The sequence below is a fragment of the Paramormyrops kingsleyae genome, chromosome 8 (genome assembly GCF_048594095.1).
Source record: "Paramormyrops kingsleyae isolate MSU_618 chromosome 8, PKINGS_0.4, whole genome shotgun sequence".
Taxonomy (NCBI): domain Eukaryota; kingdom Metazoa; phylum Chordata; class Actinopteri; order Osteoglossiformes; family Mormyridae; genus Paramormyrops; species Paramormyrops kingsleyae.
Window position 1 is genome coordinate 14,881,802 of NC_132804.1, and position 24,982 is coordinate 14,906,783.

A 24,982-nucleotide genomic window follows, 5' to 3' on the forward strand; every position below is an offset into this window, starting at 1 on the left:
CTGTATTGGTGAATTATTGCTCTAACCAGAATCCTATCAGACACTAAACACCATGTGAGCACCTAACGACCAATCATTAGGCAGCTGCCCCTGGGAGAATCAGTGCTGCTTGCAGGGCTGCTCAGTCATGACTTGTGGTGTTTCACCATGGATTTAACAATCTGTCCTATAGCATACAGCCCATTTTGCATCCATATTGACTCAAACACCAAAGTTTACCATCCATTTCCAGGGAACATTGTAAAGCACAGTTGCAAATGTAAGACTATTAGAAGGGGAAGAGTCTTTAATTTGTACAAAGGTGAGTCATGTGAGGAACATTAAACACACTACAGTGTGGACCATGATGGCTGACACCTCCTCTCACCGAAACCCCCAGCCTCACTGAGCTGGATGGGTTGCAATGGGCTGGTGGGGACCACTGACCAGGTGGGTGGGCCAAAAACTCAGTAAAGAGGTCACTGATTGGATACTGGTTAGAAGCAGAGACAAAAATCACACCACCTCATTTCATGGCCAGACAAATGAGCTGAAACTGGCATGAAGAAAGGTAAATACCTGGAGAGTGTGCAGCTTGAAGGAGGGGCTCAACTCTCCAGCAAACTGGCCAAACTAGCCATTGCTCCTAGACCGCCTGTAGACCAAAATACAGAGATCACATGATGTTCATCACATGACAGCAACACAGGGCCTTTGCTTACGATGCCGATGAGTAAACCTAAAGAAATCAGAGACCCTGTATGCATACTGAAATTATTCACAAATGTCTGGTCAAAATCACTTACAATCTCTAATGACTAACAAATACACCAATCTGATTTTAAAGCTCAGTATAAAACAGTGAAATATAAAGAACATTCAATTACTAGGTTTGCTAAGAAGATCTAATAGGCAGAATATTAATTACTGCAATCTAACAGAAATTGAGAACAGAGTATTGTATTAAACGTTTTGCACCACGGAAATTATGAATTGCTATGGACTGTGTAGGAAAAGCCTTTAGGACTGCACCTCAGAGGGGGATTAGCTGTGTTCTGTATGAGGTTCAGTGGTGTACATTGAAAGAAATCACCAGAAGGAATAAGCAGCAGTATTTCAAATGTTCTTAGTTTCATACAGTGTAGGTAAATAGGTCTCCTCTCACCGCTGCCTCACTGACCACCTACTGAAAGGCAGGTTTCCCGGCACTGCTTGTGGTTCACACCACAAAAATAAAATTTAAAAAGAAGCCTCTGAAGTGTGCCCTCTAAAATAAATGTTTGAAGTGGCATGTAGTTCAATGCTAAATTAAATCAATTTACACTGGAAAAAAAGACATTCCTTCTTCTCCTGTAATTTAGCCAATACTGGTTGCTGACTGAATGATCACCTAAGAGACCACTTACCAAGACCCTCCCCCCCCAGTCCACCTGGAACAAAAGGCTGCATCAGCTGGTTATGACTCATGTTACCCAGAAGGCTCTGCATTCCATTTTCACCTACAGAAAACATGAAATTCAAAAGCATAATAATGTCTAATAGAATTCAAATAACACTTAAGGTGTATTAAGCCTTACACCGTTTGCCTGAACAATGCATTATGATATAGTGTCAATGTGTAATACTTACACTGACCAGGATAATACAGTGCACTGTCATGTGCATCTCCACGTTACGCTTTGTGGCATCTCCCACCCCCGAGAGCTGACAGTTTGGGCCCACTGCCACCCCCCAGGCATCTGGGGACAGGCGGGTTGTTCAGGCACTCATTCACTTTGCGGCAGTCTTCCTCCTCCCTGTTCGTCTTGGGTTCCTGGAAACCGGAGTGATTATTGCTTTGTGACTGATGGATGTTTGAATATTTGTGCTGGATCCTACACCTTTTAGCAAACAGCAAAAACCAATGAAGCTGAGATGTGGGAGGGTCTCACATCCATTGCTGGTGACATATACACCTCAAATTCACCCTGTGATTTTGAAAAGGTAACCAGAACACATTTATGAAGTGGTTAGACAGCATGGATAGGAACAAAAGGTGATGCAAGTCACAGTGGTCACAGGACAGCACAGGGCTGTAAGGTAATTATTTTAAACATTTCTGAGAATGGTTTCATGATTTCAAATCTAGAGAGAGATCAGCATATGCAGAGGAACGGGAGATTTATCCCACCTGCAATGTTTAGAAAGTCCTTTGAAATGCAAACCCATAGAGTACAATCCTATGAACCAGTCCAGCAAAGTCTATTCATCCATTTCTGATGTCAGCCCATCCATTTGGTTATGACCGCACTGAGTCACTCATGGTCTGCTTTCCCTCCCAGCAATATATATTGCTATTTCCCAAGAAACCCCCTCATCTGCCCCCCTCGATTCTGTTTGCCATCCAGACTGTTTTGCAGCATGTAAATTGTAATTCAAATGGAATTAAACAAACCAGTGCAGAATAAGAACATGCAAGCAATCAGTTTATTGGATATATAATCCCAAAGGCAATGGATTCTGCTATGGGAAAACAAGGGGAGATTTACAAAATAATTTCACGGTTTATAAAGCTAAAGTATTGCAAGGACTTTGCGTCAGAGAAAGACAGCGGCGGCGCACAGCACTTACCCCACACTGCCTTCACTCCACGCGTGACCCGCTCACCTGCAGCCGCCTGGAGCCAGCCTTGAACCTCAGCACGTAGACACACCCCCCTGTGGTGCACTGAGTCACACGCTGGAACTCACAGTCTTCAGGGGGGATGATCAGATCCAGTCTGGAGACAACAAGCCCCCCAGGATTACTAGTGTGGTGTTTTCCTGTAAAGAAGTTGCATTTGAGACATTGATATGTTACCCTATAAATTCAGAACATAGACAAAAGGTATTAAATAAGGCAGCATTACAGTTACTTCTGTTATTTCAACTGAATTCCATACATGTACTGGGATTCGCACCCACAACCTAAGCAGAAGGTAGAATACTGCTCTTGGTATGGGACTAAAACCAAGGGCTCACATCCTCGACATCGCCAGATGTTTGGCTTTTCTAGCAGAAGTGGATAAGCGAGTCATCAGTCTGGTGGATGCAGACGAGGTCCTTCCTCTTGTCAGGTGTCACTGTGTTCTCCTTCAAGGTCATCTTCCCAGCAGGGAACTCCACCAGGTTCTTGCTAGAGCTGCCCGGGGAGCCAGAGACCAGGCCGGGGGAGGGCACTCCTGATGACATGGCCACCCCCTGTTTTCAGCGGGCCCACTGGCTCACTGCTGTGCAGTGCTGCAGGGGGGACAAGCGGACAGTAATGAGACAGATGGTTAATAAGCCCTCACTATGACCCACAGTGCAGTGCCATAAGGTGTCAAAGGCTAGAAGAGTTTTAAGGCATTTAAACATGTAATATGTACACTTACAGTAAACCATGAACAACAGACACTAAAACTAAATCATTTGGAATCATGCAAATGTGATCTCGACATACGTTTTATACCCAAAAATACGCATCTTCAAAAAATGATTCCTTTCAATTACATATAACATACTGTATGTTAAGGTTAAACTGGATGTAGTGACACCCTCTGGCATCGAATTTCAACTGCATAACCATTACCACAAACGTAATTACACAAGCAACCACTAGATGGAGACATACTTTCCTTCCTGTGAAGTAGAAGTTAAATTAATCCACGGATCAGCGGGTGTTCATATAAACAGCATAATGGAAAAAAAGGCTATTTGATATTTGCTGTTATATATAATGCACGGTACATTGCTTATATAACTCACTTTATGGTTCGTTAATAAAGCTGTTTTTTTGATAGGGTAAGTGCAAACCTAACCATACGTTAAAAGGGCCATTTGTAAATGTATAACAGATCTGTCTACACCAGTGTTTGTTAACTGGTCTGTTGTGGCCCAAAAATACCTCCCCCCCCCCCCCCCCCCCCCCGCGCCCCAGGCATAAAAGTTTTTCCGTGAATTTGAGTCGTGATTTACTGACCTCGGAATAATTTGGGTCATGAGCCCCTGGTACATTAAACTATAATATGATCACAGAGGACACAAAACGCTACAACTCGGCGACGAATAGGGGATTCCATGTTAATGGCTGGATTCTTCGTTCAAAACACTCGTGGCTCTTTATTCCAAAGGCAAGTCTGGGTCCCAGATCATTGGCGATAGTGAGTCTGTAAGGAAAATTATCTTTCCAGAGCCATACTGGTCACAGGCGAAGTGGGGCGGAGAAAGCACCTCCTAATGCACGTTGGACTGCCAGTCACTGACGGGTTACTTAGCAAAAGAGAGAAGAATATCTCCGGCAAACGAGTTGCTACGGAGTTACGAGCACTCATCCTCTCTTCTCTCTGTTACAGTTTCTTAAACATTACATGTTTAAGAAATGTAAATAAAAAAGTTACTATTGTGGCGAGGTAAACTATATGTAGGCCTATTAGATTTATTGACTGTTGTTGTCAGCCTTAAAGCGGAATGAATGACGAAGACAAAGGTAGATCTGAATCTGGTCGTGCCAAAGCTACAGAGACACGCGATGGATAGACAGGACGGTATCAGCAGCAAACAGCCGCAGCCGCAAAAATCTCACCAGCGACAGCGGCAAGAGCCGCTAGTTAACGAGCAGAAAAACTCACATCGTGCCGACTTGTCTGCCAGACCCAAGGATGTGCATGCACGAACTTCTGTCAAGACCAGGGGAAACTCCGGTACGGTGAAATGCAGTGTTAAAGCCCGGACCATGCACACGGGGAATCGGGTATCTAAGCACAGTCCGGTCAGTGAAAAAGAAGTAAAACCGGAGACACGGAAGGTGTCAGGTAAAACTACAGCGCCAGCTGTCAGCAACCCAACAACCCACAGTAACTCTGATGGTCGGAAGAAAGTGTCTGATGCCTCCGACCTGCAGAGGAAGAACTGCGCCCCTGGCAAGCTGTCCCCTGCAGACAGCTTCTCGTCAGTGTCCGAGGGCACTTCGGAGGAGAACAAATTATTAACGGATGGCCAAAGCAGTGACACCGAAAACAGCATTCGCGACGGAGGAACTGACAGGGAACGAACAAGTGTCGCCAGGGGAACAATGACGAGTGATCAGTTTGCAAACTTGACGGTGAATGAGGGCAGACGGCCCCTGAGACTGGAACGTAGGGAATGTAGCATCTCTTTCAATGATGAGCGATCTTTCGCCTCACTCTACTGCCGGCATCACGTCAACGCAACCCTGACGTTACCGGACCTGGCAGAGTTCATGGATGGGGTCCAGGGGGATCTCCTAAAGGAGATCGAGGAACTAAGATCTGAAAACGAATACCTAAAAGTAAGCTCTCTCATTTTGTTTGAACTACATGTTAGGCCTAATAATCGCAAAATATTATGATCCTTATTTTTTCCGTTTTCTAAAAAAACTTGGGCGGCACACTTTCACACCTTTTTATTTTCTTATTGTTTTTTTTAATTTAGATCTGTCTTTTAATTCCGAAGCGTTTCCAGCCTAATTCCTGCCTGTCTTCACCTATTCTACAGAGGTTTACATGTTTCTCGGATGTATGGTTGGTCCCTCGGCACTAATCTCTGCTTTTTTCGGCCTGTTTTGTTTTGCATCCACAAGTCGCGCTATGAATGTGCGTCCGACTATATACATAGTTAACTGAATATTTCAGTTGTCACTGATTTGCGAAACTGGGTCACTCGTTGTTAGACAAACAGCTTCTATACTAGTAACAGGCTAAACATGTTTTACTCATGGATGGTTGTAAAAATGTATTAGGTTGTAATAGGTGTTTCCCCGGCCCTTAATTGGCATCACTTCTATGCAGGTTTGTACTTATATCCCGCTGAACAGTGTAAACTGCATACAACTAAATGTTTAGATGGTGCACTTGACAAACACCACGGATTTTCCTGCTTGCAGCTTACACTCATTTAGAAGTATAAAACGCGTGTAAAAATAAGAATTATAATTCATTTCCTTCTGTTCATTTCCGTTATTTTACGGTACAGGTCTAGAATATGTCCGCAAGGCAGCCGAATTTTTGTGCACAACCGCGTTTGTAAAAGGCCTTTCACCCAGACAACGACAATGCACAGTCAACCACGTTGCAGGACTGTCATTAATTCTTAATTACTTCACTTAGTATAATTGTTACCATACTTATCACGAAGCTCTAGAGTATGTTTCCTCAGCTTTGACGAGGTTTATTCCGTCTTCTTTCTCAGATGTATTATGAGAACATAGTTAACGTTCCGTTAAATCCTATGATGATTGCATTGTTGATCAAATAAATTCCTTAAAAGGTCAGGACAGGGCTCAATAATAAATCATATTCCCTCCAAAGCTGGTGTCCAACACATATAAAACATTTTTAATTTGGCATGTGTATAGTTTATTCCACCCCCATATGCTTTAAATTAAATTGACGTCACATTATGACAGCGGTAATCATGTTGCGTTTTGATGCTTAAAAATGCGTTAGGAGTTACATTTTTTGATCACTACAATGGTTGACCAAAAATGTTTTTAAACGTCTTTAAATTTCGGTATCTATATAACAGTAGATCTTAGTTTTACCCAAACTGACAATGTCTTGCCATTAGAGCTACTGGGTGTAGTAAAAAAATGAAATTTCATAGAGAAATGCCTGGCTTTACTATGACCCTGAACAGGATAAGCTGTTGGAAGATAGCAAGATTTTTATCTTGAATCTGAGGAGAGTACCAGCATTGGTCTTAAGTAAGAATGCATTCTCTGTGTTACTTTAGAATCTTTTTAAAACTTCAAAATATAAAATCATGTGGCCTGGTCACACTGTAAAACTTGAAGTGAATTACTATAAAACATTATCAGTCACTTGCTATAATATTGACTTTTGCTTATCCATAGAGCCGTATGCTTTCGGCATCTTTGTTTTCAGTAAAAGACACATGAGCCAGGCCTTCGTCCCCATTGATCCGTGACGGCGTTACCCAACACCGCACAGAGACAAAGCGTATCCCCCACCAAAGAGCTCTCCCTCCTGACGGGTCTGCCTGCTCCATCACGTACAGGATGAGATCCAGGAGCTCCGCTCGGAGATGCTGGAGATGCGGGATGCCTTCCTGGAGGAGGACGAGGGGCAGCTGCAGGAGCTGCGGGCGCAGCTGGAGCGTGCCCACCGCACATGCCGCGTGCTGCAGTACCGCCTGCGCAAGGCGGAGCGACGTAGCATGCGTGTGGCTCGCACCGGGCAGGTGGATGGAGAGCTGGTCCGCGCTTTGGAGCAGGACATCAAGGTGAGTGTGTGTGGGGGGGTGGGGGGGGGGGTGTAAAGGAAGGAGGGGAATTGTGTAAATGGGGACACAGATTTACCCCCCCCCCCCACCACACGCACTGCTGTGTGTCCTTCAGGCAAAGAGGAAAAAAAACTCCTTGCACTTCTGTGGTCAGGCCCTCCAGCTGTGCACATGCTCTCTCCAGTCCCCAGCAGCACAGGCTGTAGATCTGCAATCAAGGACAGCAGCCCAGTCAGGGGTCAAAAATAGCTGCATTTGAAACGCTGCTTCAAAATGATCATAGTAAATGTGAGCTGGGGGGGGGGGGGGTCACAAACAAGGAAATGGCTTTTAATCACATGATTGCAGACACCCATGAAAGTGTGGTTCAGCATGCTGGGATGTCCTGGTTACTTTCCATATAGGTTATTTATTGCATGTAACCTGCTGCTTCCAGGCCCTGTCTTGTGCATCTTTCTCATTGTACTGACCTTGTCACTGACTGGACTCATGACAAAGAGACACAATATGCATGCTGAGTCAGCAATTTGTACTGCTCCCAAAGCAAAGGGAAAACGGCGCAGGGTTTTTACCCAAAGACCGCCTAGAGAACAGAGACAATTTTGCACCATTTCTATGGCTGTCCTCCACTTTCACACATTTGTCATTCAGCATTTTATTACATTAAGGCGGTACTGTCACTGGTCTACATAAGTAATACATAAGTAAAGGCAGCTGTTCCTACACAATATGCCCCTAATCTCTTCAATATTAGCAAGTAAGTAGAACATTTTATTTGTAGAACACATTTAAACACAGCTTACCAAAGTACTGTAGAAAGTACCACTCAGTTAAGGCACAGTAATCACCTTCAAATTACATTGAAGTCTAATCTAATCTAATCTAATCTTATGTGAAGGAAACTGAAATATAGCAGTGGCAGTTTTGGTCATGATGCCCTTTTACTTTTCAAGAGAAATAGCTAACTGACTTACAGTGATAAGGTTCCACTTCCAAACTTTGGATTGAAGCCCATCAATGTGCCACTCAAGGGAAAGCCAAGGATGAACCCAATCAAATAAAAAGCTCTAACACCATAGTTAGTACCAGACGTTTGTTGATTGCTGAAGATGGCTCATAAGAGTGATCTCTTCCAAATTTTGGAATAGCACTAAATTAATTAAAATCAACAGTGTAATGTATTCCTCTAGTAGGCTGACAGGGAGTCCGATTCAGAACTGATTATGATTTATACAGCTATTGATAATCAGACTTTGAACCACTGGGGTGCTGGTTTGAGACCCCAGAACACTGCTGCTGTTCTGCTCTTGAAAAAATGACTTTGACCTGAAATGCAGTGGTAAAAATTGAGCTAAAAATAGAAAGTGTACCTGGAATATATGGGTCGATGTTAGCAGGAACATGGAACCTGTAGGTGATTTGTCTTTGACACCCCAGAAGTGTCACAGGACTGCAATCGTTTTTGGTGCAAAATAATGCTTCGTCCTTTGTGGGAGCTGTTTCTGCAGTAGCCTGGGGTTGTGGGCATGAGCAGGCAATCCCTGTGCTCTGACCCTGTGGCGCTTTTCCACTGCCACCAAGAACCGAGCTGTACCCGAGCCAAACCATGAACTGACGGTTTTCCATTGTAAAGTCGTACCAGAGCTGAACCTGTGCTGACAGGGCCCTGCAGATACCAGTGTTCTTGCATGGATTATCTGAAGGAAAAAATATATTATATATATTATTCACTACCAGTTACATTGCATTGCATTGTATTGATGCATTTCTTATAACTCAGAACTTGAAAATTTCCAGCCACCTACTTAAAGAAGTACCATAGAACAATGGAACGGAATGGATTCCTAATGTAAATTCAGGCAAGCAAATGCTAAGTCCGCTATCGTTTTGATGCCTTTGATGCTAACATAAGACAGCAATTCTCATAGACTTGTGGAAATTAGCACATAGTAAATCCTGATGTACACCGTGTGAACAGTAAATAAGTATCTTTTCAGTTTTAAATCACTGTCACTCCTCAAATCCGGCGACTTTACTGTGTCTGTATTTCTGCAGTGGCAAACTGAAGCGAGCTGGAACCGTGCTGTAACCAGTCTCACTTTGCAGGACGGCTCGGAACTGTGCTGTAACTAGTCTCACTTTGCAGGACGGCTCAGGTACGAGTCGGTTCCTATATGCCAGTGAAAAGGCATTGTAAGCTTTGCCTTCATAGGAGAGCAAGAAGAGATAAGTGAAAATCAAAGAATTCCCAAGTAGTTGTGTAATACTGTACCATGAGTGACTGCTGGCCAGCTTTCCAATGGGCCATTGCTCAGGAGCTCACGCTAGCTGATAAACGCTGGAATTCTGAACGCAGCACCTTAGAAGGCAAAGCCAGAGAATCCTCAGGCGGCTCGGTGAACGGCCTGTTTACAGGGTGCTGTAAAACATGACTCCACAGCTGAGAAAACACATGGGGGCTACCTCCCTGACCTGCTTAAAGACGGGGGAGGGCCGTCGGATTGTGAGACATGTGAAAACAGCACGACCTCACTAATGCCCACACAAATGTAAACACTTTAATCCCCTACAGGATAACAAGATTATTATTTATAGAATTTTAAAAGCATTGGAAATGTAAGTACCAGACAACCTTGACTGGAGGATTTCTAAAGGCATATTATTGGAGCTGTTTATAAACAACATTTCATAAAAGTTTGATGATGGACAAAAAAAATCATATTTTTGAAACTCCAATCCTGTGCCCCCCACCCCACCTTTGCTCCAGGTGGCAAGGGATGTGTCAGTACGCCTACATGCAGAGCTGAGTGCCACTGAGCTGAACCGGGCCCGACTGGAGCGGGACAACCAAGAGCTGCGTGAGAAGGTGCTGGACCTGGAGGTGGCCAACCAGGTGCTGCGAGCTGAAGCGGACAAGGCCAGGGAGGTATGGCTGGCATGCTGATCCTGGATCAGTTAAAGGATGTAACAGAACAAGAAGTACTACAACATGGGTGTCAAATCTCACGCATCTGGCGCGACACTCATGCTTTCTGACTTACGCTTACGCCAGAAATCTTACAGCAAATCTATATCATTCCCCTATAGACCTAAAATTAGCTGCATCAAAAGCATTGGGGTCGTTTGCGAACCTTACATACTATTTACAAGGTAATAAAACTGTCACATACATGTGTGCAGACTTGTCTTGAATTGAAAATCTCACACCAGCCACCTGACCAAAGTTGGCAACCCTGTTGCATGTACTCAGAAAAACTTAATTGGTAAAAAAGTGCTACTCTGAGTAACTCTGAAGAACGACTACCAGTTTTATAAATAAACATGTTCATTGTTTTGTTCAGAACTAAGCTGGTTTCCAATTATTTATTTTAGATTTTACATCCAAAGTGACATACAACTGAAGCAGATTACACATTAATAATTTAGTCAGTACGTATAATTAATTTGTTCTTGTGATATTGTGTTTTTTTAGTGTTTATATGCTTTTGTGAGCCAACATTTTAAAGCCATTCACTTGTTGCTGATTTAACATAAAACATCATTTTTGAAAGTGAATGATTTTGTTTTTCACAGTATACCAGGTGAGCTGCATTGCGTAACCTGAAACATAACTGGGAATCTTAACAGAATCCATTTTATGACCATAGGCAGCTCCATTGCTTTGCTGACTGCAGTCAGGCATAAAAGTAAAGAATATCAGCTTACCTTATAGCAACTGTTAAATAAAGAAAGGGACCCAAAATTGGGAGGGGAGCGGGGGGGAGCAGGTGGCGGAGAGCATGTAGGAAATGAGACCCCTCGCTTATAATGCCAGTGTCAAATGAACCTGATTTCCCCCTTTGTTATAAAACTACTTGTACTCGATGGAAACTTTTACTTCATAAAGCATTAGATTCAGTATAAAAATACTGCCAAACACGGCATCCACTTTGACTGTCATTGCTACTTCTTGTATTAATGGAGTACAGTGCAAATTTAAGGCTGGGTGTTCCAGCGTGCCCAGAAGTGATCCAGGGTTAAATGTAACTTGAGCCTGTCTTCGGATAAATGTGTTTAAACTCTAATGTCATGCTCCCCGTGATGTGTAAGAGACGCTCCACCTTCTTTGCTCATAGAACCCCTACCTTAATGTGATGTGTAAGAGACGCTCCACCTTCTTTGCTCATTGAACCCCTACCTCAATGTGATATGTAAGAGACGCTCCACCTTATTTCCCCATAGAACCCCTACCTCATTGTGATGTGTAAGGGACGTTCCACCTTATTTGCTCACAGAACCCCTACCTTAATGTGATGTGTATGAGACGCTCCACCTTCTTTGCTCATAGAACCCCTACCTTAATGTGATGTGTAAGAGGCACTCCATCTTCTTTGCTCATAGAACTCCTACCTCAATGTGATGTGTAAGAGACGCTCCACCTTATTTCCCCATAGAACCCCTACCTCATTGTGATGTGTAAGAGACGCTCCACCTTCTTTCCTCATAGAAACCCTACCTCACTGTGATGTGGGGATCCCCCACCTTCTTTCCCCATAGAACCCATACACCGCAGTGATGTGTAAGAGATGCCCCTCCCTAATTCCCACAGAGCCTCCAGTGACTGAGGCTGTGACCTTGTGTAGCTGCCCGGGTCATGAGCAGGTCCAGCAGCTGGGGTTCGGGTGGAGCAGGGTGGCATAGCAGCAGATGTACAGGGGCAGGATTCTCGCCATAGCGCACATTCTCACAGTCTGCTGCCTGCGTGTGCTGAGAGAGGAAGGCCGGGTTAATGAGACGGAGGATTCCACAGGCTCTCTATTTTTAAACACAGCAGAAGAGCTGGCCTGTGGTTTTCCCTTATTAGTTTTAACACACATACACACCCAGATATATTTATAAACATAAATCAGTCAGTTCAACATGAACTGTCTTGTTTCCAGTGAGGTGAATCAAGATGTGACTGTTATAAGGTGAGAATCTGACTGTGTGTCATGGAATTGCTCTACTGATGCTTTGATGGTGTTGAAATCCTCGAATCAAAGTCACTGAGCAATAGGCAGGATAAAGCAGAGGTGCAGAAGACCAGGGGCACTGACTCCAAGAGCCACTGAGTCCTTCAAAGGTTTCCTCATTCTCAGGGACAGTGAGTCTGGGAGTAACCAAGGTCCAGAGTGCCAGCTGCAGAGAGAGAAAATGGGTCTCCCAGAACCCTAACCCTAACCCTAACCCTGAGAGAGTGACTGACGGGAGAATCTCCTGCTGGGTTCACATCCAGACTGAATGATTGAGAACCTGGTTCTGAGCTGCTATCATCTGGAAAATGCAAATAAGCTACCAGAGGAGTCATTGTCCATCTCCATGGTAACAACATCATTATGTGTTTAAAGTCACTGTATATATTATAGACCTGCCTATGAATATTATCAGTACACTCTTATGCAAAGGCATTTATCATTTAGTGGTCTGGCATTTAAAATATGTCTGTAATTTAATGACAATTTGTGGTTGATTTCACATTTTACATGAAATGCATGCCTGGTTTATCCTATAAAAGTTGTATTTCTGTTTCACATTGACTTGGGGTGGGTAGGTTTTTTCATCTTAAACTTATTTCCCGTGACTCTCTATTCTTGCACAAGTTGGGATATAGACTCCTTACCAGGATCATAAGGATTAAAAACTGGTCAATGTTTTATTTTCTCATCAGACGTATTGCCTGCAAAGCCTACTCCCCGCCCCCAAATACTCTGTAAAATCTGGCAGTATGCTAAGGGTTATGGCAATGCTCTGTCCATTGTCTGTAAAAGGAGGGAAAGCATAGGAGTAGGAATGTTTGTTCATGTCTGTATCTGTGTGTGAGACAGAATAAGCGAGAGCAGAGATCAACACTGATCTCAGACCCCATCCCCTATTCCCTGTACGTAGCCAGGACTTAATCCAAATTTGGTGACTTATGAGAAAGGACAGATTTTCAGGGGTTTGGGGTGGGTAATTTTGGGGAGAATGGAAACCAACGTTGGGTCTTGCATCCACTTCAGGCTCCCGGCAACAAGGCGCTCAGCGATAATGAAAGAGCTTAGCTTTCCCCGAAGGAGAGAGAGAGATGAGAAGAGATGAAAGACAGAGGGTATCGTGTGTCGGCAGGCAGCTGGTCGCATTCCCAATATGACATTAAAGTCGAGGCTAGAGGGTTCAAATCCTAGACAGGACATTATTGTCGAAGTGTGGCACATAACATGAATGCTTTGACTTAACAATATCTGACCAAATTCTTTTAAATGGATGGCAGAATCATGATTTACAGCATTGTTCCTGGCTCTTGTCGGTCAGGAATCTCAAAAGGCTCTCTGTAGATGGATATTACACATGGTTTAGGGTGAGTTTTATATCTATATAAAGAGGTTGGGAAATATCCCTCTTGAGCCCTTACTGTTTAAATCCAAGCAGCTTAAAAATGTTTAGTTAGAACCAGTAGGGAAGTTGATCTATCCATAATGACAGTAGAAGACAAATGAAAAAATTATGCAAGTGCATCTTCTGGTACGTGATGCCTTGGAAGATGGCAGCATAGGTAACCAGGAAAATACCCCCGTAAGCACACACACACACACACACACGGCCTACACACTCATACACGGTGCCCAGTGACACCCTGTAGCAGAGGCAGCTCTGAGCTTATGCTGTGTAGATAAAACTATGAGGTGGCCCCTCTGCCTCCTCAAGCCTGCCAAGGTCAAAGAGTCGAGGGGAAAGACCTTAATGTTTACTAAGAGACTCCTCCCACCCGCTAGGGGGCGCTGCTTGTTTTCCCCTCTGTAGGGCCTGGATTTGGCTTGGAAAGGAGGGTTGCACTGCTGATTTTATGTAAATGGAGGCAGCTGAGCACAGCGAACGGTTCCCCGGTCTCATCAATGGTGCTCAAAGGGTTAGTGACGGCCTCTCACTCAGTCTTTGGGACATGGTACTCAGAGCAGAGCCTGTGGCTTCAGCTCCACATCATGGGAGTGGGGGGGGGGGGGGGGGTGAGGCCTGGGAGAGTGGAGAGATAATATCTGTGGCTCGGTGGGAGGGGAGCAGCTGGGAATGAGAGTGAGCAGCTGCCAGGACCCGGCGTGATCTAAGGAGATGCCACAGAGATGCTCCTGTCCATCTGCATGGCCATGGAGCTTCAGAACGCCATGTTTTAGTAAGATCTCTTAACGTTTAACGACTAATCTATCCATCCGTCTTCCAACCACTAATTCTTGTACTGAATTATCGTAGCATTATTAAAAGTGTCCATGATTGGGCGGCATTTTTCTAATGGTTGTAATTGGACACCAGGGCTTGAGCTGGCTCAGGACTCACGGCTATTATTAACCCTGCTGTTACCTTTTCTGTTGCCATTAAAAAGACCCATTTGGTAATGATCTCAAGTCGGTTGTAATCCTTATGTTTCAGCCAGGGTATCGGAATACACTCAATATTCGGAGATTAAATGTCTGTCCTTCTGAGTCTGCACATTTTTTGGAAATGGAAGCAGCTGAGCCATGTGCAGCAGACAGTCCAACGGTGTCATCAGTGGCAGAATGAGTAAAATTACAGTGTGGCGTTTGGGTTCATTTATCATTGGGTTAAAAGTCATCAATAATGTGAATAACGTGACAGGTCAACTTGAATGAGCATGATTTTTATTGAATATCCATATTATTTTATTGTTTATATGTTAATACCCGAGCCTTGCTAGGATTTGCACAAGAAACATATTTTGTCACAAGTCCAGTCCCATGAATGTTATGTTCAATGCTGGAAGTTTGATTATATATGAGGGGTGGATTTTAGAAGTAGATAGATCATACTTATATATTGAAGAAAGGTGGTTCTCAGGTCGTATCTCAATGCTTTATCGTGGCTTCCAGGCGTTTTCTTTTCATGTATGCATGATACAATGAAATTAGTACTTCTGTGCATCCTGCAGATCAGAGTTCCAAACAAAACAATTCATAACAAATGACAGTAAATAATACTACCATAATACTACCATAGATACTGCGGCGTGTATTTATACACAGCGTCCCCTTGCTTGGCAGAACTCCCTGAGGAAAAGAAGAGCAAAAGGCTCAGCCAGCAAGCCGGAGAAGAAGACCCCCCAGGTAAGATGGACTCGTGTCTGTGTCCAACTTCACGGCGATCCTTTGTTGTACAGGAACAGCGACAAAAGGACAAACTCTCCTAAATGATATGCCCCTCCCACCCTTTGGAACAATCCTATATTTTTCTTAGCATATTTTTGAAAGCTACCTAGAAGATTTTATCAAGCAGTATAATACCCACCCTGCTTCAATTCCACTGGAACACAAAGACATTACACATACCCGCATGTAAATCATTATTTTTGTACCTATGTACCTCGTACACCTAACAGCACTTCGAAATTTCATTAATGGTTATGAAAACTGAATAAAAGGTTGACACCCACTGACCCAGCGTGATGTCACGCTTGTCTCCCTGTGACATGTAGGATGATATGGCCGACCTCAAGTGCCAGCTACATTTCGCCAAAGAGGAGACGTTGCTCATGTGCAAGAAGCTTACGAAGACAGCCAAGGAGAGCGAGTCCATGCGGGAGGAGCTGGCCAAGTTCCGATCACTGTACGGCCACGCGGACACCCCCCTACCTGAGGAAGCCCCAGACAACACCCCCCATTCCCGGGAAGCTGAGGTCAAAGTTCATCTGAAGCTGGTGGAGGAGGAAGCCAATCTGCTGAGCCGACGGATCGTGGAATTGGAGGTGGAGAACCGGGGCCTGCGGGCGGAGATGGAGGAGATGAGGGGCCAGAAGGTGGGGCCGGAGCCGGGGGACAGCATTCAGGAGCTCAGGAGACATCTGCGGTTTATGGAGGAAGAGACTGAACTCCTGCGGTGCTCGCTGGCAGAGGTGGAGGAGAAGAACCAGCAGTTAGGGAGGAGATTGGACCTTGAGGTGGACTCAGTAGTGTTCTCCAAGGAAAGCTGCTCTGTCCTGACAGAGGCATCACTAGAAGAATCTGTCAGTGGTGGATGCCAGACATGGAGAGACCCTCATGAAGATCCAACCCGTGCCCTTGACCTCACTGGGAGCCAGATGTCTCGTGAGGGGCCCGTGGGGGGCGAGCAGGACCCCCAGGAGGAGCAAGAGAAGATGGCAGAAAAAGACTGTGGTCCCATGAGACTGAGTGATCGGGAGGCCTGGATGGTCATTCAAAACCAGGCCTACCTCATCAGCTCAGCCTTAGAGCTGCTCAGGGGACACAGTGCCAGCCGGCAAACACGTCTTCTGTCTGCTGAGCCGCTCCTCTCCTCTGGGATGCCCCTGGCCAGCAGGCTGGAGGCACTGCAGGTGCTCCTGTTTGGCCTCCTTGAGGGCGTGGGGGCGCAGTGCAGCCCTAGACGAGGGCAGGTAGACGGGGCCGAGGGCGGCAGCGTGGAGCCCGTAGCCCTCCTGCAGCACCAGGCGAGCATGCTGAGCTGCCCAGTTGGGGAATCTGCAGGGCTGCAAATGGTACGCTTCCGGAACAAATCACCCTGCATGTCTAAATTTCAGAGAAAACCTCCCAAAATCATATTACCTCTAAAAGGCTGTTGGAATAAGTCCTGAGATAGTCTTCTGTAGCTCCTGTTAAAAAACAAAAAATATCGTAGATTGTTATGCTTAGACAGAGCTATGAATTAGGTCAGCGCCTCCTCCCATCTCACTGTCCAGCACTCTTCTCCCGCTGCAGGCGTGCACGGGGACACGGGCGTGCACGGGGACACGGGCGTGGCTGTCAGCACGGTCGCTGGCTCCCCTGCCACAGGGCCCAGACAGCGAGTCCCAGGAGCTGAGACTGCTGGTACTGAGACTGTGCCACTTCCTGGAGCAGTGGCGGCACTGCAAGGCACGGGACCCAGATGGGAACGCCGGCCCCCAGGTCAGGAGCTGGGGGGGGGAGGGGCGGGGGTATGATCACTCTCACAGCAAAAAAATGGAATATCCTGGATTCAAACTAGATTAATGCAACACTTTTAAATAGTGTAAACTTACACTAAACATTGTACATATAAATTGGGAATGCATGGTGAGGCAGATAAACAGCTAATTCTGGTAATGAAGGAGCGAGCAAAGTGATACTTAAACATGAATAAAAGTGAAAATAATGGATTCTGCAGATGGCCGGGCTGAAGGACCTCTGTCAGCTGCTAGAGGGGGAGTGGCCTGTTCCCACGTGGGAGGAGCTATCTGTGGAATTCTATCCAATGGGAAGAAAGCAGGTGACCACTGGGGGTGACTGGTTTATGCAGCTTTCTATTTGAATTTGCTAGTAAAGAAGTAAAATGGTGGGTGTATTATTATTATTATTATTATTATTATTATTATTTTATAACCTCCAGAAATGGGGTTTGAATCCTGCCCTGATCTATACGTGTGTGAAGTTTGCATATATTGTCTGGATGAAGGGCAGCTGAAAAATCACTTCATAACATGCTGAAATACAGTGGTTTTGCTACAGCCCCCACACCCCGTCATGACACGCACTTATCGTCCCCATGCTTAGGGGAGCACTGACCCAGGAAGTACTGTGCTGAAACTGAAGGGGGCGCTGCAGAGCTTGAGCGCTGCCCTGCAGGAGGAGCACCAGCGGTCAGTGGAGTTGGCTCAGCAGCTTTCTCAGGCCAAGGCCATCTGGGAGGTGGAGCGGGCAGAGCTCAGGGGACTCATCGCCCAGGTGAGCTATAGCCACCGTCCTCACTCTGTCACCAAGTCCCCAAAAGCATGTCAGCCATATCATTGGGGAGAACTTCAGTCTACGATTGAATGTATTACAGGTTCTTAGTGTTCCTGCTCTTCCACAGCACACAAAATGTGCTGGTGAGTTGGTATTCAAGGTACTTCCATAAAGGTCCCATCAAGGGAGCCGGCGTTGTACTTTTGACAGATCTTTTGGTAGGATAGCAAGCTTGAAATTCCCTGCCTCCACAAATGAGCGACGTCAGTGGTGTTCCTCAGCAGTGGACATCCTGGTCATGGGTGCTTGTGAGAACATGGCCCTGGTTTATGAGAAGAGACGATGACAATAAACAATAAAGTCTGCAGCAGCCTCTTCTATATAGCAAGGCTATGCAGGCTGCCTTCATGAACACGGTGAATAGGATCCTAGCCTGGAAGCTTGGTGTGACTCTGGGAAGGGTGAGAAAAAGGCACTTTTAATCTGGACTCCAAAATGGCAATGACTTCCGAATACAGGCTAATTGGCCCCCGTGCCTATGCCACCCCCATACATACAGTAAAATCCAGTTATAACGGACTTCAAGGAACCTGGCAAAACAGTCCGTTATATCCAAAGTCTGTTATATCTAGCGTTGCTGTATGCCCAGAATACAGCTACAGGACACCATTTACTCATGCCACATCCCAGCAGACACACTTGTGGTATAGATTATTATATTGTACATGTAGTAATCCAACTCTACCTGAGCAGATGCGTGACTATTAATAATCCCGACTACGTATCTGCGCTGGATATCACCGGCACGCCACGCGCCTTGTAGGCGGAGCCTGCATGTCCGTTATAGCCGAACAAAACTACAGCTAAAAGTGGCCCTGGGGACCAAATTGTTTGTCCGTTATAAGCGAAATTCTGTTATATGCGAGTCCGCTATAACGAGATTTTACTGTACAAAAGCAATTTTAGACAAACATGTTTGATCCCACATCCTGGCAGCTGGTGTTAGTGAGTGGCTGTATCTGGACACATTGAAATCCACTGGGTCAGTGAGGACAAATATTTCATTACTGCAGAGTCTACAGCTAAAACCCTGGGTTCCTTTAAATCAGAGCTAGATAAGATTTTAACAACTCTGAGCTATTAGTTAAGTTCTCCCCAAACGAGCTTGATGGGCCGAATGGCCTCCTCTTGTTTCTAAATTTCTTATCTTCTTATGTTCTACACTCTACAGTAATCAATAAATAATAACACAGTTTGATGGAAATTCTCCATGCCAGATCTGCAGTGCCCTGTGTATAAAAATAAGCTGGGTAGAGAGGTGAAGATGTTAAGGACAAGCGAGACACACATACAAGATAAGAAATGGCTTCCACAGCTATGTTTATTAAAGATAATCAGGTTCTTTATAATATATAGTCTAGACCAAACAAACAGAGCTCCAAGGGTAACTGATATGAATTCTGGTGGTAGACTGCTGCACAAAATTCTACCATATTTTTTGTTGTTGTTTACCTTTAATCACATCTAAGATGTTCTAGGGAACAAATTATGGTTTAGGAAGGAAGTTTTACTTTACCTCATAAAGTACATTGAGATACTCCAACCATCCATCCATCTTCTCTCAGTGAGGGATGTGGTGGCAGCAGGCTAAGCACGTCAGATCAGGCCTCCCTTGCCAAGGCCACAGACTCTGGCTTGTTCTGGGGGATCCCAGGACATCCCCAAGCCGGCTGGGAGCTATAATCCCTCTATCATGGGTCTGTCCTGGGGCCTCCACCCCGCGGCCTATGCTGGGACAGTCCCCTTGCAGCACACCCTAAATGATGGGGCACACCCTCAGATGACCCAGAGAAGGCTTTGGGCTTCCAGTTGCTGTAGTAACCTGCACTGCATTCCCTTGAAATAACAAGGCCAGTGTAATTGTTTGGAATTGTTGAATTAAGTGCTGTGCAGGTTTATAATGTAAGCTTCTCTTCCTACTTAAAAATCAGCAATACTTTGTGACATAATGTTAGGGAGAAAGAGAAACTATTCAGCAGGTCAGCGTTGCTCTGTAATGAGGCTGAACCGCAGCCATTTCTCCCTATGCTGCCTGAGATGACAGTGATCCTTTGCTTCTTTATACAAGTCATGGGCACCTTGCACTTGGATTTTGGGTCGAGAGGGTGCAAATGTCAGGAATTTTCTTCCTTTGCATTTGTTCATATCTGGCACAGAGAAAAAAGGTATTTTCTAGTGTTATAATAAATTACACAATCCAGTTATTTCAATGCATCTTACATATATTTTCTTTGGGTTATGAGGTGGTTTTGCACAAGAGCAAAACAGCAGATCACGGCAGCTGAGCCTGAAAACCTGCAGGTCGATTTTTAGCACTTTCCCAAACCACAAAGATGATGTCCCTGTAAAACAAAGCAAGAATGGTGCTCAGGCTGAGGCCAAGATCTTCATCATTCTGTGATGAATATAAAAAAAAGAGTCTAATCTTAACATGTTTGGGAAAAACACTTGAGATGGCAGTTTGTGAGTCAGACATGAAGTGTGTCTCCCAGCCCAATGACACTCCCAGAGGAGGTTTTAACCCGCGCGGCATGGAGGGTTTCTGCTAAAAGATGTGTGCTGGAGGCTATCATGTGAAGATTCTTCATGCCCCTGGAGGGACAGATGGTTATGGGCAGTCCTCTGCCCGTCTGTCAGCCTCAAAAACAGAGCACCCTCCCTTCACCGAAATCAATATACCCCATATACTCTATTTCTCCAGTCCCCAAGGCTGCTCTTTTCCCCCCTTGATTACTTTGTTCTGCCACATACTTCCGGCTCCTAAACTGCTAAGACTCTGCAGTGTATCTGACTTCTGTCATGAAGATGTCTGCATGAAGCATGAGTACATCTAGCTAGAAAGGTCAAATAGGGTCAGCACTGATCACAGCCAGACAGAGGTCCAGTACCTCCATAGAGGAGTGAGACAATGCTGACTGGCGATGCTAAAACTTAAAGACATCTGTCTCCGTTAGTATGAGGTGAGGTGGAAGAAACCAAGCTGTGTGTAACTGCTGTGTGCATTTAATCCATGATCATTTGGCAGCTGCTTGTAGACAGGAGAGATCTGTGTGCATGTGAAAAGGACTCAAAGATCATAAGTACTGACAGGGCTGGCCCACAAACCCATCAGCCCACAGGGAAACTGTCAGGCCTGAGCACCAAGGAAGTACATGTCGCTGTAGTAGTATGTGTACTCATAACTTTTTGCAAGAGGCCTTGTGTGAAATACGAGTTTGTTGAAGCCCCTTATTAAAGCAGCATTCTGCACCTTTCAAGAACCTTTTTATAACATTTTTTGTAACCCCAGGAAGCTTCACCCATACATGTCGCAGATGTCTTTCCTAGTCAGGGTGATGGGGGGCTTCAGTAAAGCACACAAAAACATTAAGAACAGTCCCATTCTTGTGTGTGATTTGTGTAAATGTGTCCCTCAGCATTCGCTGCTTGTTGCTTAACACTTATTTAGCAGGAGCTTTTGCTCAAAGAGACATAGAATGAGAGCAAATAGTAAATCACTTCCTTTATACAGTGGAGGTTTTCATCAGAGCAGAGCAAAGATAAACATTGTGCAAAAACCAAGTGCAACCTACATAATTACCAGGAAAAAGTCAGCAGGGTCCGCATCCCATAAAAAGTGTCTGCTTTGCCCACACATTTAGTGTAGCTGGCAGGAAGGACAAGATGTCTTCACTTAAGGTGAACTGTGCTGACAGATAAGGGCATATTCCTCAGTTCTGGGGAACTCCATCAGGGTGTACAGACAGGCCCGTCATGCATAATTTCCAGGATGGGGACAAAATAACTTCAATGGGGCCCTCATTATGCACAACCCCTCCCCACCTCTCTGTTCCCAGAAAGTAGAGGATCTTTGCCAGGAGCTTTTAATTACATACCCAGGGGAATTTAAGCAGAGGATCTGAGTCCTGAAACCCAAATGTTCCAAAACACCACAGGAACCGAGGCCTCATGCTGATCACACTATACAATTCCTACTAAAGACACATAGAAGTATGAGCCCCGTAGGAACGGCTAGGTACCAGAGCACTCTCCACTCACCGTTTTCTGTTTTTTATTCATTCAGCAGAAACGATGTCAGCGGGAGCACAGAGTGACCTGACAGGTGTCTTCAGATGTAGCTTCTTCTGCCCAGTGGACGGTGACTCCTCATGTTCTGCTGATCCTGAGGTCCATGAAGCTTGACAGATGCACCCTCTCTGCACAATGGCATAGCCCATATCCATGAGCTCAAAAACTAGAACTAGGACAAGACTCTTAGCCACTCGGGACCAGCTCATCCTCCGGTGTGGCACGCAAAGGTGACATTGAACTTACAGGAGCGGCAGGGACGTCTTTGCAGGCCCATCTTGGCTGGACAGCAGGCTAATTAAGGCTCCTGACTTGTTCTGGCTGCTCTGCTGGAGCTGAATGATGCAGGAGTCTGGAGCTACACAGAGGGATCCACTGAGCTCTGGACACTTCAGACCGGATGAATCCCGCATGACAGTTCAGCAGGCAGTAACCGCATATAAATTAGAGCCAGTTTGTTGCATTATTCTGATATTAGTCCAGCTTTTCTCACTCAATTGCCTTATCTGCTCCGGGAGGTAGTGGCAACATGCAGAGCTGATGCTGAGCAGATCGGGGGCCTGCAGGAAAATTAACTTGAAAACACTTCTGATTGTGACACTCTGCTACCATTCCATCAGGCAGTCTGTGTTAAATACTCATCAACAGCAGGTTGGGGAGTTTTAATTCTGGAAATATACCCATGAGGAATGAACTTCTATTTCGCATGAGGTTAACTATAGACAGCTTCACCATGAAAAAGCCATGAAGAATATACAAGACAGTCACGATCGCCATTTGGTTTGCTGGTCCTCTGTATCTACCCATATCTGATATGTCAGGCAGGTAACCGGGGAATAATTAGTGCCATATTGTGGTGTATACTTCATACATACAGCTCTGGAAAAAATTGAGAGACCACCCCATATATTTTAAGAATATGCATTGTTAAATCCTGGTTTAATCCTGGTTCTGCTGGCAGAAGGCTACACTGAGCGGCAGGTTGCTTCTGGGTTCAAAATTTGTAAGATGGCAGTATATAAGTATAAAGTGAAGCAGGAGACACTGGGAATGACCAGAAACCATCCAGGTAAAGGGCAGAAGCAACTTTCTAATGCCGGAGATGATCGTTAATCTGACAGTTTCTCATGAATCGGGGGACAACATCAAGTGACATTCAAAAGAAATGGGAGACATTAAGTGTAGGTGTGAAGGACAGTTCGTATCGGGCTCCTAGAAGCAGGACTGAAATCCCATAAAGCAAGGAAGAAGCCCTTCATTATTGAGAAACAGAGAACCAGGCTGCAGTTTGCAAAAAATAAGGTATATTTTGCACAGGCGCATACCTATAAATTGAGAAATGACTGAAGCTAAACATTTTGCTGTGGTCTCTTAATTTTTTCCAGAGTTGTATGTCAGTATACATCAGTCAGTAAATTTTAATGATGTTTGCTGTGGAAGTCGTTTTGAATAAGGGTATCAGCTTATCAGTCTTCAGAAAGGATAGGGAACAGTGAAGAAACTGTCAACTCCCAGGAAAAGAGAGCTTTCAACACAACAGGAAAAAGAATCATTTTGAATTCATGGTTGAAAAATAAGTGATAAGATTCCACACCCATTTTCATTTGACGGTGTTTGAGTTAACTGTTGCCGCACATATGGAAGGCACAGAGATTCAATTCCCATCATTGTGGAGACCTTAAGATACCATAATGACATTCACATCACAGAATTTCACGCCCTGGTGGAGGATTAAAACAGTTCTATCACAGAGCCGTTGCTGGACACAAGACTCGCTCAAACGCAGCACATGATACAAGATCTGCAGCTAAAATGAGTTGGTGAAAAAGCCTTTGGGTGTTGCTGGTAGATTTTAATCAGTCCTGATCTGGCTGCACACTCCAAACTGGTCCCAAGGATGCAGCTACTGAAGGCCATTGTGTACGTCATTTCACTGTGCATTTCACTGGAAGCCTGCAGTTAACAGAGACAGTCAACTGCAACATGACACCAAAAAACAGGAACTTTCTGCAGATGTATTCTGCATCAAGGAGGAAAATCATTGTTTTGTTTAAACGCCGCCCTTTAGGCAGAGAGAACAATGGGAGTACGATTGAATGACAAAGAATTAAGGAAATAAAAAAAATAAAAAAACATGAAGCATCATATAAACTAACCACTAAGTGTCAGTATTGAGGAGTATATATAAAAGGGTGAAGATATTGTAGTATAATGTGCTTATTGGACAAGAAGTCATCAGTGGATAGGCTGAACCAGTCTGCTATGACAGAGATCTAAATGGTTAGATTAAGGTTTACAAATAAGGTTAAGATCTTAAAGTACAAGGTCATTCAAGAATCCCTGTTGAGATGCCCTCAGTTAAACATTCAGTGCTCTCTCTAGAAAGTGACTGTCTGACTATCTCCAGGAATTTCCCTTATTGCAGTTTCTCAGCTAAAATACTGAGACACATTCATCTGGGTTGTGAAAGCTCATTATGACTGTTTTTTTTTTTAACCAGTTGTTCACCGAATATTGTCTGTTTTGCCTGGACAAAAATATTTCAACACACCTTCTTCCCAGGCTCTGAATCTCAAAAAAAGCAAAAAAAAAAAAAAAAAAAAAAAAAACAAGGATAGATGAGAATGGGACTGCACAACAATGTACAGCACAGAATGTAGAAGTTAATAAAAGAAATGTTGAACTGAACATTGTCTAGGTGAAAAGTGACATATTTGACCTTGGAGAAATATTACTTCACCATTCTCTCGTAGAGAGGTCCCATGGTGTACTGGTCAGCAGAATCCAGTAATCTGAGTTCACGTCTCGGTGGGACCTAGGGCAAGCTCCTCCCCTTTTCCTGGAGTCAGCCGTTGCTCGCTTGCTCTTGATATCATGCATGGCTTTCTGGATTAGGAGTCTATACCTGCAGCT

The 24,982-nt window shown here is 44.7% G+C and overlaps 1 protein-coding gene and 1 pseudogene across 1 annotated transcript; one reads left to right on the top strand and one right to left on the bottom strand.

Moving 5' to 3' along the window:
• Positions 1-587: 587 nt before the first annotated feature.
• LOC111839847 (proteasomal ubiquitin receptor ADRM1-B-like) lies at positions 588-4,700 on the bottom strand (annotated as a pseudogene).
• Positions 4,017-24,757, top strand: LOC111839867 (uncharacterized). The gene is made up of 9 exons (XM_023804160.2): positions 4,017-5,286; positions 7,014-7,238; positions 10,006-10,164; positions 15,287-15,349; positions 15,718-16,737; positions 16,958-17,146; positions 17,385-17,486; positions 17,771-17,941; positions 22,065-24,757. The coding sequence occupies exons 1-9, from the start codon at positions 4,450-4,452 to the stop codon at positions 22,098-22,100; spliced, it is 2,802 nt and encodes a 933-aa protein (XP_023659928.2). The 5' UTR covers positions 4,017-4,449; the 3' UTR covers positions 22,101-24,757.
• Positions 24,758-24,982: the final 225 nt, after the last annotated feature.

Coding starts and splice junctions, on each gene's coding strand:
- LOC111839867 (XM_023804160.2), top strand. CDS start 4,450: ATGACGAAGACAAAGGTAGATCTGAATCTGGTCGTGCCAAAGCTACAG. Junction 7,239..10,005: donor CTTTGGAGCAGGACATCAAG/GTGAGTGTGTGT, acceptor CCTTTGCTCCAG/GTGGCAAGGGATGTGTCAGT. Junction 17,487..17,770: donor ATCCAATGGGAAGAAAGCAG/GTGACCACTGGG, acceptor CCCCATGCTTAG/GGGAGCACTGACCCAGGAAG.